This window comes from Silene latifolia, chromosome 7 (assembly GCF_048544455.1).
Source record: "Silene latifolia isolate original U9 population chromosome 7, ASM4854445v1, whole genome shotgun sequence".
Taxonomy (NCBI): domain Eukaryota; kingdom Viridiplantae; phylum Streptophyta; class Magnoliopsida; order Caryophyllales; family Caryophyllaceae; genus Silene; species Silene latifolia.
Genome location: NC_133532.1, coordinates 90,849,186 through 90,865,859, shown reverse-complemented (window position 1 = coordinate 90,865,859; position 16,674 = coordinate 90,849,186). Strand labels below are relative to the sequence as shown.

At 35.8% G+C, this 16,674-nt stretch overlaps 1 protein-coding gene across 1 annotated transcript; it reads left to right on the top strand.

Moving 5' to 3' along the window:
* Positions 1-11,640: 11,640 nt before the first annotated feature.
* Positions 11,641-16,317, top strand: LOC141590348 (uncharacterized). The gene is made up of 7 exons (XM_074410945.1): positions 11,641-12,454; positions 12,518-12,897; positions 13,031-13,654; positions 13,754-14,263; positions 14,392-14,527; positions 14,774-15,537; positions 15,643-16,317. The coding sequence occupies exons 1-7, from the start codon at positions 11,641-11,643 to the stop codon at positions 16,315-16,317; spliced, it is 3,903 nt and encodes a 1,300-aa protein (XP_074267046.1).
* Positions 16,318-16,674: the final 357 nt, after the last annotated feature.

Here is a 16,674-nt window from a genome sequence, read left to right as displayed (position 1 = left end):
ATAAGATACGGTCTGAGTGATCGAATTGTATCATTACTCGAATGAAATTATTGTTTAAAGAAACAATTGAAATTGAATGAATTATTATAAATACAATCTGTTGTGATTTATAAATGGTAAAAATATTTTGGTACAAGTAATTATGAAATTACTAAGTCAATTTTGTATGTGACGTATTTTTAATAATACGTTGATTTTTAATATGTTAAAAATACATAACAAATTTATGTGACATATGACATGTTATCCATGTGTGCCGAAATAAGGGAGTGGTTTAGGCTAATATTGTGTTTGATTAAGTTAATGGAAACACAATGATTACCTACTATTTAGCCATGCAACCCTATTGTTTATTGTTAAGAGCAACAATTGCATGCATTGGCTCCCCAAAAAGCCCCCCTTCCACCCGGTTTTTGAGAAGAGAAAACCATTATGGTTTTTCATCTTATTTACCTAATACCATACAAAATGTTGTGGATTACTAATTCATTCTTCCACTCATCCAAAAATTAGAATTCTAGAGAGAAAAATAATTCTCTTCTTCTTCTCTCTATAAACCGAAATATTAAGTGTTATATATAATATTTTGGGTAATTTTCTACTAGATTAATATTGTACTAGTTCTTATAATATTAATTTTAATTAAGAGAAAGCCTTGGGTATTAAGCTTAGGGAGAGATCCTACACTAGGGTCTTAGTTCTTCCATTAAAGGAAAGCACAAGAACAAGAGAGAAAGGTGATCTCTCTTGTGCCCATAAAACCGAAACATCCAATGTAAGAACATGATTTCTCCTCTATTTTGCTCATTAGTTTGCATGCATAAAATCCATCTTTAATTTTATGATAAATTAACTTAAAACATATATGAATATGTAAGTATATAGATCTACTTTTCCTTCAATCGGTATCAAGAGCCATGGTTGTTTGCATGCAAATCGGTTAAAAGTTTTCCGGAGTTATAAGAATAACATATAAAACTTGTAAAATTTGTGTTATTATGATATATCACGAAATTAATTCATGCATGTTAAAATTTATGGTCCTAAAATGTTTTAGGATATTTTGGTTATATTTACGGATTTTTATTGTTCATATTTTACAATAATGGCATTTAAATATGATTTTATGAGTAAAAATGTCATTTTCGGTCTAAAATAAGCTATGCTTCGAATTTTCCAGTGTATTTTGGATATGTTGTCACATATATTATTTTGAGATAACCTATAAATTTTCATAATTTTTGGACTTCTTATGCTCGAAAAATGGATTTTTCATTATTAAATTCGGATTTAGGTGGAAAATAGGTTAATATGAGTTAAATTTCGAATCTGGTCATAGAAATTTAATATGTTGTCACATGCAATTTTAAAAGATGTGTGTAAAATAATGGGCTATAGTGAAGTCTTTTTGCATGATTTATGGATTTTTGAAGAAAAATAGCATAAATAGTGACATTATTAGTGAAAAATTAATAAAACATAATCTATGACTAAGGAAAAATTTCTAATGTTGCATTTTATTATCTTTTTCAGATCTAAAATTGAAAAGTTAATGAATATAATTTTTCCCATGTTTTTATGATTATTTTAGTTAAAATCGATAAACCGCAACATTGTTTTTCCGGAACAATTTCGAAATTTTTAACCTAAGTTTTTGAACATTATGAGTGTCATGGTATTTTTCCAGAATGTTCATGAGTTTAAATTTCAAATGTTGAATTTATTTGAAATTTTGTGATTTATTTGAAGTTTATAGCTTATTTTTGTAATTTTAGTCCATTAATGAACAATTTTATAAATATGAGTTAATTATGGTCAAATTATTAGTGAAGACTAAATTTTGAGTCCTAAGAGGTTAGGGTAATTAACTTATGCATAAATATGAATTTATGTAATTTTTGTGATTATAAAATGTTGAAATCATGCAAATCCGTAAAAACCGAGTAATATACGATATTGGCTAATTAAAGGCGATTTAGCATAAAATTGAGCATGTTCATACATATTATAATGCTGCATTTTCTTTATGATTGTCATAATTTTAATTTATGTAATTTTTGAATTATGTAATTTTACTTAGTATGGCCTTAGATTTTAATTGGTATTTCCCGAAATGTATGGGAATATCGATTCGGTTGTCATTTTATTGTGATCTCGTATCACCGTTTTGTAATTTAATAGCTTTATTTTATTTTAGTTACAAATGTATAATAGGAAATTATGTAATTTATTATGAAATTTTATTTATTCTCGGAGTTTCCCAAAGACGGATTTCTTCAAGATGGCGATACATAAAGACGGTGTTACCTCGAGATGCGTGCTACAACCGAAGTTCAAGGGACCAATGGAGTTGGTTTCCGAATATGTAATAGTTAAATAGTTTTTCTATTTTAGGAAAGTCCATACTAGGATTTATTTATTTTTATGCTTGCATTTTATTTTATGTCGCATGCATCGCTAAATCGCCATAACTAAAACATGCATCATCATTTTATCGAGTTTATCGACCGTGTCAATTAAAATTATCGTAGTTCACCGCTTTAGTTCACTTAAAACGTGATAGATAATAAATTGACATGACTTCTCCCTAAAACAATTAATTGAGACATAGCCTTACCAAATAGTAGAAACCATGAAAACCTATTTCGCGAGGGAGTGCACTCGGCCATCCCGGGGTACAAACCTTGTTACGTAGGGGAAGTGGGTGATGAATGTCTATCCACCGAATTCATGTTGATGAGAGTTTCATCGGCCATCCCGTGCCTAAATTAATGTGAATTTGGATCATGGACACATTTATTCGAAATTTGGATTGACCTCAACGGAAGTATTCGTGACCGTAGTCGCATGTGTTCCGGGCTATAGATAAATATTAGAGTAATTTTATCGACCAAGAGTTCTAAAAGTAGAATCGATTAAACGTTAATCCACCGAGTTATATTAATAAGGGTTCCATCGGCTATCTCGTGCCTAAGTTGATATGAATTTGGGTCTTGGAATCATTTATCTAGTTGGGTAGAGGTCACTAGAAAAATGCATAAAACTTGTTTAAATCATACATTTTTACGAGTATTATTATTAAAACGACATTTGTTTTACTCCTTATATTTTGTTTTGTAGACCACTTCTTTTTCCATAACAAATGGCAACACCAACTCCAACTCCTAACGCCACACCTCTCGCTTGTTCATCATGGCTCCGATCCTTTATGGATCGATGTAAACTTGAAAGGAATGGGTCAAATTTCTCCGATTGGGATGCCCAACTCAAATTGGCCGCCCAAGGTGACGACAAGCTTCGTTACCTTACCGAGGCCTCTCCACCCGAACCTACTACTAGGTCGACCGCCGCTACTAGGGAAGCATATGAGGCTTACCAAAAGGAGTCCGCCGCAATGAAAAATGTCTTAATATTTGCGATGGAGGCGGATCTCCAAAGGAGAGCCTTTAAAATGGGCAATGCTAATGAGATTTACTCCAAGCTTGTGACAATGTTTTCACAAACTCCGCGGATCGTCCAATATGAGGCAGCCGCGGCATTCTTTGATCTCGACTTCAAAGAGGGCCAAAAGGTTAGCCCTCATGTGCTCAAACTTATGGAGCTTGTCGAGACATTGAAGATTCAAAAAGTTGAAATCCCCAAAGAACTCATTGTGGATAGGAGACTACACTCATTGTCTAAAGTGAATGCGTATGTTCAATTCCGGGTGAATTTTAACATGCAAGACAAGGATGTGTCTCTTGAAGAGTTGCACAAGTTACTTGTGCAAGCCGAAAGGGACATGGGGTTAAATGTGAACCCGCCCAAGGATGTGCTTAACATAAGCACTAAGAGTAAGGGGAAGTTCAAGAAGAATGGGAGAAAGGGCAAGAAGCAAGCTCCCACATTCACCAAAGCTAAGACTTGTGAAGCTAGCACTTCAAAGATCAAGAAGGGTCCTCTTGATAAATGCCATTATTGTAATGGTATGGGACATTGGAAAAGAAATTGTTCCAAATACCTTGGTGATATTAAGGTTGGAAAGATTACTCCAAAGAGGTAAATGACTATCCTTCTTTTATGTTTCTAATTCAACTATGGTATTATGATGCAAAGTTGTGATAATGTATCTCCCTTTTTATTGTAAATAGGGCCTCCACCAAGCAAAGACAAGGGAAAGGAAAAGCAAGCATGAGAAACCATCAATAAGCTAGGGATAGCTTTCATGGAGCTTTGCTTTTCATTGTCTTATTTTAAATTATGTTTTGAATTTTAGAACCTTAAGTTTCCGTGTTCGACATGGAAAGGTATTTTGGATAATGGGTTGTATTTTGGATAATGGTGACTTGGTTTGCAACCCAAGTCACCCGTTTTATCATTTTATCCTTTTGTTCTAAAATTCATGTTTAAATGCTTGCTCTTAGAAACATAAGATTATTCACTTAAAGTGATCTAATAGACAAATATAATGACGGGTTTCATTATATGTCCACATGCTTAAGGCTTGTGTATGATCATTTATGAAGCGATTTTGAGTCTATGAACTCTCTTAAAGGTATGTCAATCACCAAGTACACATATGAAATCTAAAACTATTAGTCAACCTATGAGGTAGTTCTCCTTATACTTCAAATCATTATTTGTGTCTCATATGCTATCTTTGAATCTATAGTGTATTTATTCTAAAGATAGAGTGGGAGAAAAATGAGGACACAACAACACACAAGGCTAGATAAAATTGTGTGTAAATGAAGATCTACGCAAGAGAGAATGATTTGAATAAAGGTATATCTATTTACATAGTATACCGAATAGATAAGATCTATGGTCTCAAGTTAGTTCTATATGACTAAAGAGACCAAGTGAAGCAATCATAAGAGTATATTCTCAAGATAACTACTCTCAAGATAACTACACGAGGAGACCAAAAGAAAGTTTTGGAAAAAAAATGACTAATGTAAAGTCTTAACAAGTTTTTGACTAAGTTCTATATGATAATTTTTGACCAATAGTTTCAACCTTGAGATTTACTTAAGAGCCTAAATGAATCAAAGTTACATACTAGTTATGATCGAGTTGCAAAGATTGATATACCGATATCTTCAATGACCAAGTTTTTAACCACGCAAATGTCATTGCTTAACCTCATTATGAAATGGTTAAACCTCCTTCCAAAAGGGTATTTTCGAAGGACGTGTTCTAGATATTATTTATATTTGAATAATTACATTGCTACACATCATTATGACATGAGTGTATTGGAGATTTAAAATCTCTTTCCGTAAGGTTAAGATGAGACCACTTCAAAATAGGTATTTTTGAAGGGATATGATGGGAACATATATGGTTGTATCTTAATAACTTGGCAATGCAATTTATGTTTCAATTCTTGAAAAATTTCGATTGAGAAGTCAATTTCGAAATATGTAGAATTGAGTGGGAGTTAGGAAATTCTCATGTGAAGACATGGAATTTAGTGGGAGCTATCATCCTTCGAATGTTTACAACTCATTACTCATTGAAGAATGACGAGATAATACCTTCTTTCATAAAGAAGCATTTGAGTTTTCAATTCTGGATGAAAATGGACTATGATGAATCCAATTACATCAAGGGATGTTGGATAAGTATTGGGAGATACACATCGAATCAACAGAAACATAGGTTATTCATCTAAATGAAATGGAATTGCCATTAGCAGTCATGGTCGTTCCTTGAACCTAAATATAGTTGATATCATGATTAAAAGTTACTAATGTTTCCGCCATTAGAATAATCATGCACATGTCCAAATAATGAATCATATGCATAAGAGCATGATGATTCATTGGTAAGTCATAATAGAAACGTCATGAATTCTCGAGTAGAATCCGATGAGCGATTTCGGTGTTTGTCAGAATGCTCTTATATGTGTCAAGAGGTTGCGCATATTAATGAAAATCCGAGCACATATAAGGATTTATGAGAATCCCAAATCTTTCAAGCCTAGAAAGAGAAATAAGAAATTTTGGAAAGATGCTTAGTTGAATAAGAGGTTATTCAAAAATAATCTTTCCTAGTTAAGCTAGGACTTGTGAGAAGTGCTAGGCTAATAATCTTGGCAAATTGTTACAAGACTCTACAGAACATATACCTAGTGCATTGTGTGTGGATGGAGTGCTTGATCAGTACAAGTTATATCATTCATCACAAATTCGTTCGTTATGTGATAATCGATAAGGAAGTTCTTTCAAGTTAAAGAACCAAAACCAAGGTCGGGAACCTTGATGTGTACTTGGTAAGATTCATGCTATAAGAGAGAACACGAATGTAAAGGAAATTGCAAGTGTAAGAAGTTTGAACACATGGACACATGGTATGTTAAACTTCTATTGCAATCAATAAGTGTTTACACTTACTATATACATCACAAAGTTGTAATATGATATTGACTACCCGAGTGTGATGTTGACATTTGTCGTTTGAGTTATTGTTAACTCACCTTATACATTGTTATATCCAAATGGGTTATGGAGACAATTGAACCCCGTTAAAGTGAACACGGATTAACATTGTATTTGCCCATAGTTACTTGTATGAGGTGACGTCTCGAAGTGACTAGAGTGTGATGCGATTGATGGCAAGTTCAAGTGCCATAGAGTCATGTGAGATGACTAGTCGATCACATAGGCAGACTGTTAGGAACATTTTATCGGGCCTAATGACCGCTTATAGAGTTCTGGCAAATTTATATAGCCTGGTCGTGGCGAGAGCTACTATAGTATTCAAATGAGTCGATTCTTTTGACTAAAGACTATTCGCCTAAGATGGCACCGTTTCAGATTAACTTTGATTTGTGTTACTACGACCTTCGTAAATGGGGTCAAATGGGCATATTTTGGGTTATGATGGCTGTGGCTAGTCGAAGGGAATGAGTGCGATAGGAATTGTCCACCCATTGTCAGGGTTATAACAATATCTCAGGGCCACTCGAGGAGTAATGAACTGGAAATGCGTGGCCACGCTCGGAATGTATCCATGGTGGATAAATCCGGTCAATCAGTTATTCTCCAGATCGAGGAAACCTCTCTCGATATGATCACTTGTAAGTACGACCTGAAAGACACCTTGCATTGAGTGGGAGATAGTAATAGGACAAGAGAATTGGTGACGCACACTTGTCGAGGACAAATGGGAGATTGTTGGAATATGTGTCCTCCGACAATAATGCGTTCACGACTGTTGATCATGATGATCACATGTTTAAATCTCATTATAAAGAATACAATTGGGAAGTAATATTTTACTGTCAACTGATCAGCATATATCGGTAATGATTGGCTGACTAGAGTTTGACATTGTCGTGTCGCTTGACGGTGGTGATCGATTGATCCCCTAGGTCATACCTATAGGGCAACACTCTTAATTGATTATTTAATTAATCGTATAATGTTACGAGTTAATTAAATTACTTGAAAATTGACGGACGATTTTGGAAGTAAAATTTACGTATCATATTGAAATGTGATTAAATAAGATACGGTCTGAGTGATCGAATTGTATCATTACTCGGATGAAATTATTGTTTAAAGAAACAATTGAAATTGACTGAATTATTATAAATACAATCTGTTGTGATTTATAAATGGTAAAAATATTTTGGTACAAGTAATTATGAAATTACTAAGTCAATTTTGTATGTGACATATTTTTAATAATACGTTGATTTTTAATATGTTAAAAATACATAACAAATTTATGTGACATATGACATGTGACATATTGACAATTGACAAAAAAAAAATGGATTACTTGTTATCCATGTGTGCCGAAATAAGGGAGTGGTTTAGGCTAATATTGTGTTTGATTAAGTTAATGGAAACACAATGATTACCTACTATTTAGCCATGCAACCCTATTGTTTATTGTTAAGAGCAACAATTGCATGCATTGGCTCCCCAAAAAGCCCCCCTTCCACCCGGTTTTTAAGAAGAGAAAACCATTATGGTTTTTCATCTTATTTACCTAATAACATACAAAATGTTGTGGATTACTAATTCATTCTTCCACTCATCCAAAAATTAGAATTCTAGAGAGAAATAATTCTCTTCTTATTCTCTTTATAAACCGAAATATTAAGTGTTATATATAATATTTTGGGTAATTTTCTACTAGATTAATATTGTACTAGTTCTTATAATATTAATTTTAATTAAGAGAAAGCCTTGGGTATTAAGCTTAGGGAGAGATCCTACACTTGGGTCTTAGTTCTTCCATTAAAGGAAAGCACAAGAACAAGAGAGAAAGGTGATCTCTCTTGTGCCCATAAAACCGAAACATCCAATGTAAGAACATGATTTCTCCTCTATTTTGCTCATTAGTTTGCATGCATAAAATCCATCTTTAATTTTATGATAAATTAACTTAAAACATATATAAATATGTAAGTATATAGATCTACTTTTCCTTCAAATATGTTAGTCTTCTCCGGAGGTAAGAATTTCTTATAGAAAGCAAGTGCCAATTTCTTCCAAGAGTCAATACCAAGAGTAGCCTTATCTAGGCTCTTCAACCATTGTTTCGCGGAACCAATCAAAGAAAAAGGAAATAAGACCCATCGAATTTGGTCTTGAGTAACTCCGGTTTGAGAAATTGCATCACAATAGTCACAAAAAGTCTCCATATGAGAATGAGGGTCTTCACTAGGCATCCCGCCAAATTGACTTCTCTCAACTAATTGTATAAATGCGGATTTTGCAATGAAATTACCGGTTAAATGTTGTGGGGTAGGAGTACCATTTGGTAGGTTCTCCTTGGTTGGTACGGAATGTGATGAAAATTTAGGCATTGTGGGTTGATTTTGTGTTGGGTTATCCTCTCCTTCTCTTGGAAAAGGGTTGATGAACTCAATATTATTTGGGTGAATGTCCACAATCTCACCAATACCTCTCAAAGTATTTCTAGCAAGTCTTCTATTGTTGGTCAAAGTTCTTTCAATTTCAAGATCAATGGATAACAAGTTACCTTGTGATCTCCTAGACATGCAAAATATCAAACAACTCGAAAACAATTAGAACGAACCTTGAGGATTTTAACTTCCCCAAGGTAAAGAAAGACACAACTAAAAACAATTAAAGAAAATCAAATCAAGTTAACACCGTTGATGCGACCATAATTGGCGCATATTTAGCCCCCGAATTACCATTGTTTCCATGCTTTTTAGTGCCTATTTGGGTCATTTCTTATCTTTAGTTCTTCGTTTTGCATATTCTTTGAGATTTTGATCCCTTGGTAGGAAAGGAGTAAGAATCTTGCATTTCCATGGCAAAACAAGGCTAAATTGATCATATTCAATGACCAAGCATCAAGGAGAGACAAGACTAGAAGGCCTTTGTACATATCATAGTAGAAGAGCAATGTTGAGAAAAGGATCCTTGAGTCCCCAAGGAAATCCCCAAGGAATTCATGAAGAAAAGGGAAGAAAAGAAGAAGAAAAGAGGCGCAGACAATCCGAACGGATTGAACACAATCCGTCCGTCCGCCCATGCCCGGTCGAGCGTCCCTCAAAGGAATCCGCTCGGATTCCCCCTCTCCAATCCGAGCGTCTTGCCCAAGGATCCGCTCGGATTCTCCAGCTCCCATCCGCACGTCCCGACTCCCATCCGCACGGATTGCAGCACAGCACGTTTTCGTTCTTCAAAACTACGATTAGAGAAGCCCTTCTCTCGGAGAATACCGGAGTCTCCTTGCTCAACTTAAAAGTGTAATTACTAGTTTAGCCCTTAGTTAACCCTAATGCATCCTCCCTAATTTTCACTATAAATACCCCATTAGTCTAATTAGAGGAGCATGTTCTTCTTATCAATAATTAGTGTAGTTAATATCAATCAAAAAACTCTCTTCAATATTGTAATCAAGTATTAATCAAGTTTTAATCCATGTTTTAGTTCTTTAATCTCTCTCTTGTTCTTCATCTATTTTGGGTAATTAGAAGATTATTGGGTTTATTGGGAGATTGACAACCTTCCATCAATCATCAAGTTCTTCTATTATTCTTTGCATTATTATTTTGGAATCATTAGTAGGTATAATCTCTTAATCCCTTTTTAATTATTGCTAATTACTTTCATTTATTCATCATGTTTCATTATGTTAGTATGATTGACAACCTTTCTAGCATGATCAATATGATAATGAGTGAGTAGTCTCTTAGCTAGGGTTTAATGGGTGATTAGGGGAAACCAACATGGGGAATGATTCATGCTTAAATCAATATGCTTTCATAACCTTATTTGCTTGCTTGTTTTGATCTTAATGCATGCACATGTTATATTTGATGAAATGCTAAGCCTATGAATCCTTGCATTTACTATCATCTTCTATCTTTTCAATGAGACTTGTAAGACATAACCCAACTCGAGTCTTGTTAGACCATGCATGTGTTGAGTAGGAAAGATTAAGTCGACTTGTAGGTGTTGTACAATCTAATCGATTCGGCTCCGGGACCCAAACTTTCCTAGGATTGTAAGATATAACCCAACTCAATCCATCACAACAATAATTGCTTGCTTATAATTTGAGAACATGTTTGTATGATCATATCCCATGATTCCCCTATGAACCCATGACACCCTAGTGCCTTTAATCAATTGTTTACACCCCTTATTTCATTCATCTTGCTAGTTTATTTTCATTGTTATTTTAGTTTAGTAACCTTCTACATCAACCCAATTTGTGACACCCCTAGACATTACTAGTTACAATAGAATTCTCATTTCAATACCCGTCCCTTGGGATCCGACCTTTACTTGCCTCTTTACTAATTGTAGAGTTGTTTGTGAAGTATAAATTGTGTTTTGTATCGACCATTGACCAACGACCACATATGTTTAATTGTGAACACCAAATGGCTCCGATCAACCGTCCCCGGCAACGGCGCCATTTTTGGTTCGTCGGTTTTGTTACTCGTCGTCAAAAGTTACCTTGACCAAAACAATATTTATAACTTCACAAACTACTCTACTCTTAATAAAGAGATAAGTAAAGGTCGGATCCCAAGGGAGGGGTATTGATGTAGAATTTTCAATTGCAATTGGTTGTGTTTAAGGGTGTCACAATTTGGGTTGAGATAGGAGATCAACTAAACTAATCAACAATGTAAATAAAGTAATGAAAATAAGCAAGATGATTAAAATGAGATGTAAACAATTGATTAAAATGAGATGTAAACAATTCATGGGATTTGATCATACAAACATGTTCTCTACTAGATGCAAGCACTTATTATTGTGATGGGATCGAGTTAGTGTATATCTTACAATCCCTAAGAAGGTTTGGGTCCCGGAGCCGAATCGATTAGATTGTACAACACCTACAAGTCGACTTAATCCTTCCTATCCAACTATAAGCATGGTCTAATGAGACTCGAGTTGGTTTATATCTTACAAGTCTCATTGAAAAGGTAAGTGATGGGTAAAAAATGCAAGGATTCATAGGCTCGTATTTCATCAAACATAACATGTGCATAAGTTGGAATCACAACAAGCAAGAAAATTAATTATGAAAACATATTAGATTAAGCATAAATCAATCCATGTAGGAGTAGGAGAAAAGATGAGAGGTTAGAGATAGAGAGAGAAAAAAGCTGCGAAAATCCAAAAAAAAGAACCCTAGATTTCAGCAATGACGACTGCAAAATCCGCATCGAAAAATTCACCAAAAAATTCATCAAAAAATCATAAAAATTTAGAAACTGTCTGTACAAATAAATTTGATCTTCTTTCTCATGCTAGTAATGAAGAATTTCCAGCTCTAACCAAAACAATCCAAGGACCTACAAGTGCGGATGTTCTTAAAGAGAAACCCGTTCATGAAGTTGTCGGAATTCCTGCGTTGAATCTTGAGGTCTTGGTAGAAGATGAAACAGAGGAGGCAGAGGATAGCAACAACGTCACGTCTTTGCCAGTTATTGAAGAGGAGCCCTCTGGTTTACTTCAATTTTCTGCTGAGGAGGTGAAGGAGGAGCTTGATTACTGGAAGAACTCTATCTATTGCTTTATCCTAGGAGCTTACCCTCTCTGGGATATTGTTGAAGGCTACATCAGGAGGCTATGGATTAATCATAAGGTAGATAAACTCTCCTTCTTGCCTAATGGGGTTTTCATGGTACGCTTTCTTTCCAAGGCTGCTAAAGATGCTGTCTTAAGGCAAGGACACTTTCTTTTTGACAATAAGCCCCTCATAGTTAAGCCTTGGACCCCTGATGTTGAAATTGTTAAACATGAAGTTAAATCTGTACCTGTGTGGGTCAAGTTACATAAACTCCCTCTGAAATTCTGGGGTAAAGGTCTTCCTCGTATCTCCGGTCTTATTGGGAAGTTTATCAAATGTGATTTGGCTACAAAGGATAAAACCAGGATTGGGTATGCCAGGGTTATGATTGAGTTAATGATTGGTGACCCTCTCCCTGACAAAGTTAAGTTTTTAGATGAACATGGTGATCTTGTTATTATTGAAGTTGAGTTTGAATAGAAGCCTGTGGTGTGTGGTGGATGTAAAGGTATTGGGCATGCTACTGCTGAGTGTAGGAGAACTAAGAAAACACAAGCAGTGGTGCCTAATACTAAGAAACCTGCTGGAAAAGTTTGGAAACCTAAGACCAAGTCTACTGAGAATGTTCAGAAAGATAAACCTGTTAAGACTCCAGTCCATTCTCCCTCTGTTGTGGTTGTAGCAGCAGCTACTCCTGTTGAAACACAACTTCAAACCCCTGTGGTTTGGCATTCCTCTGGGACCTATTCTATGGGGCCTGCTCCTGCTCCTGCTAAGGCTACTGCAATAGGGAGACTCAGTATACAAGATATCAGTGAAGGAGGGTATACTGTTCACAGATTTGGGCAACATACCTTTCTGGAAACCCTGAATACTCCTACACCTAAGGTAGGCATTGGGATAAGTGGTAGTGTTCCTCACCTTGTGATGAGAAATGCATAACCTTGGGTTTGGGAATGTTAGGGGCCTAAATAGTCCTACCAAATAAAAGCATGTTAAGTGGTTCATGCATATGAATAAGGTAGGTTTGTTTGGGCTCCTTGAGACAAAGGTTAAGGCCTTGTCTCTAAATATTATAAATGGTTTAATAGTTGATGGTTGGAGTATTGCTACTAATAATAGCTGGCACAAAGGAGGTAGAGTTTGGATACTCTGGAATCCAGCTATTTTTATCCTTGATTTCTATGATTTTTCTGCTCAATGCATCAACATGAAAGTTACTGAAGTTGCATCTTCCACACAATTTTATGTTTCTATGGTTTATGCTTTCAATGATCTTGTGGATATAAGAAGTTTATGGAATCAACTTATCAATTTTGCATCTAATATTAATGGACCTTGGATGGTAGCTGGTGATTTTAATTGTGTGTTATCTCACTCTGAGAGACTTGGTGGTACTAGCACTGATGCAGAGATTGATGAGTTCCAGAGCTGTTTGGATGCTTGTGGTCTTGTTGATAGTCCTGCTCAAGGGGCCTATTATACCTGGAATAACAAACAGGATGCAAGCACTAGAGTTTTCAGTAGACTTGACAGCGTACTTATCAACAGTGAGTGGAGTCAGAAGATGCCTTCCCTGTATGCCCATTTCCTTCCTGAAGGAACTTTTGATCACACTCCTTGCATTATTAAGAGCTTTGATCAGGCTGATAATTTCAAGAAGCCTTTTAAATATTACAATATGTAGGGTAAGGATAAGAGTTTTATTCCAAAGTTAACTGTCTGGTGGACTGTGCCTTGTCAGGGTACTAAGATGTTTCAAGTGGTTAGGAAATTAAAAAGTTTGAAGGTTCATCTCAGACAGTTTAACAAAGATCATTTTGCTGATATTGAAAATGCTGCTGCTTTAGCTTTAAGGAATCTTGAGGATATTCAGACCAATCTCATTGATGATCCTAGTAATCAGCAAATGTTGAATATGGAAACCCATGCTGCTGAGGAGTACAAGAAATTACAAGCTGACTGTACTTCTTTACTCAGTCAGAAAGCCAAATTAGCATGGAGTAAAGATAGAGATTTTAACTCAAAGTATTTTCATGGAGTCATAAGGAGTCGTGTTCTCAGGAATCAGGTCCTTTGTGTGAAAGATTCTAAGGGTCAGGAGCATTCTGCACCTCAGGCTGTTAAAGATGCATTTTTAAAGTATTATAAGGAGCTCTTGGGGACTGCTGTTCACACTGATAAAGTTAATTTTCAGATTATTAAGAGGGGAAAGGTGTGTGATGCTGGTCTTCAGGATATTCTTGTTCTTCCTGTGACTGATCAGGAGATTAAAACAGCCATTTTTTCAATCCCTGACCATAAAGCACCTGGACCTGATGGTTATTCAAGTGCCTTCTTTAAGGATTCTTGGATTATTGGTGATGAAATTTGTCTTTGCAGATTCAAGATGTTTTTAATTCTGGTAAACTTCTCAAGCAGTTGAATGCTACTACTGTTACTCTGATACCTAAATGCAAGATGCCTACTTATGTTCAGCAATTCAGACCCATTGCCTGTTCCAATGTTCTCTACAAGTGTATCTCCAAAATTTTGTGCAACAGACTTGCTCTTGTATAACCTGAGTTGATTAGCAAGAATCAGGGAGGGTTCATTAAAGGGAGAAGTATCCTAGAAAATATTATGGTGTGTCAAGATCTGGTGAGACTCTACAATAGACAGTCTTGTTCTGCTAGATGTATGTTCAAAATGGACTTGATGAAAGCCTACGACTCAGTTAGTTGGGATTTTTTAGCTGAACTCCTTAATGCTTTTAATTTCTCAGTTTCTATCAGAAGGCTTATCATGGAGTGTGTGAGTAGTGCTACATTTACTCTCAGTCTTAATGGGGATAACTTTGGTTTCTTTCCTGGCAAGAGAGGTCTGAGGCAAGGTGACCCTATGTCCCCACTACTCTTCACTATGTGTATGGAATATTTCACAAGAATCATTGACTGTGCTACTGAGAAATTACCATTTCATTTTCATCCCCTTTGCAAACCTATGAGGCTTACTCATCTGATGTTTGCAGATGATTTACTTTTATTCTGTAAAGGGGATGCACGGTCTATTATGGTCTTGTTGAGGGCTTATGAATCCTTTTCCAGAGCTTCAGGGCTTATGATGAACCCTCAGAAGTCCTGTGCTTATTTCAATGGTGTGCCAGCTGGTCTTAAAAAGGAAATCATGTCTGTTTCTGGTATTAAAGAAGGCTCCCTGCCTTTTAAATATCTTGGTGTTCCTATAACAACAGGCAGGCTAAAAAAGTGTGATTGTGGTGTCCTCATTGATAAAATAGTTGAGAGGATCAGGTGTTTAGGAGCTAAGAAACTTTCTTTTGCAGGGAGGCTTGTCCTTGTTAAATCAGTGCTCTCTACCATGTCTAACTACTGGGCTTCTTTATTTGTGTTGCCTAAGGGAGTCATAAATAGAGTTGATGCCATTTGCAGGAATTTCTTATGCGAAGGGAGTACTGAGCATAATAAAGCTCCTTTACTTGCCTGGCATAAGGTTTGTGTCCCTCAGAAGGAAGGGGGTCTTGGTCTTAGAGTAAGTTCAATCTGAAATGTTGCTACCATTGGCAAACTGGTCTGGTGGCTCGCAGTGAAGCCTGATAAGCTATGGGTCCAGTGGGTACATCACGTTTATTTAAAGGGGCAGTCCTGGCAATCCTATAATCCATCCTCTGATACCAGTTGGCATTGGAGGAAAGTTTGTCATGTTCGAGATACTATTAAGGATGGGTTTTCTGATGGTATTTGGAGTATAGGTGTAGGTGACTACTCTGTGAAGTTGTGCTATTCTTGGTTGAGAGATAAAAGACCAGTTGTTGACTGGCATAGATCTGTTTGGAATGCTGTGTCTCCTCCTAAGCATTGCTTCATTGCCTGGCTTATTGCAAGTCAGGCTTTAATGTTGAAGAAGAAGTTATTTAAGTTGCAGATTTCTAGTGATGACAGTTGCTGTATCTGTGCCCTTGCTACTGAGAGTCATGCCCATTTGTTTCAAGAGTGCAGATTCAGCCAAAAGATCTATACTTCTCTAGCTGTGAAGCTGGGTGCTCGGCTAGATGCTACTAATCAGTTGCAGTGTATCATGAAGAAGAGATGGAGCAGGTTGAGGAAACAGGTGACCACTGCTGTTCTTTTAGCAGCTTGGTACCTAATTTGGAATCAGCGTAATGAGGCGAGGCTGTTTTTTAAGGTTTCACGGCCTGAATTAATAACTGAGCATATTTGGCGTGTTATCCATACTAGAATTAGAGTTTTGAGTCCTCAGTTTATCAATGTTAATGATAAACTTTGGTTGTCTAGAGTGCACTTGTTGTAATATTAGCACTAAAATTGTGATCATTAAGTAGTTTGTATTGCGGATATTTGATCATTAATGAGAATTCTTACATTTTAGCAAAAAAAAAAAAAAAAAAAAAACATAAATCAATCCCCGTGTTGGTTTCCCCTAATTCCCCATTAACCCTACTTAAGGAAACTACTCACTCATTATCAAGTTTAACATGCTAACAAGGTTGTCAATCATACTAGCAAGGCAAAACATGATGAACAAATGAAAATGATTAACAATACTAAAAAGGATTAAGAGAGAATTATACCTATGAAGATGATTCCAAATAATAAAGCAAAGAATAATAGAAGTACTTGATGATTGATAGAAGGTTGTAAATCCTCC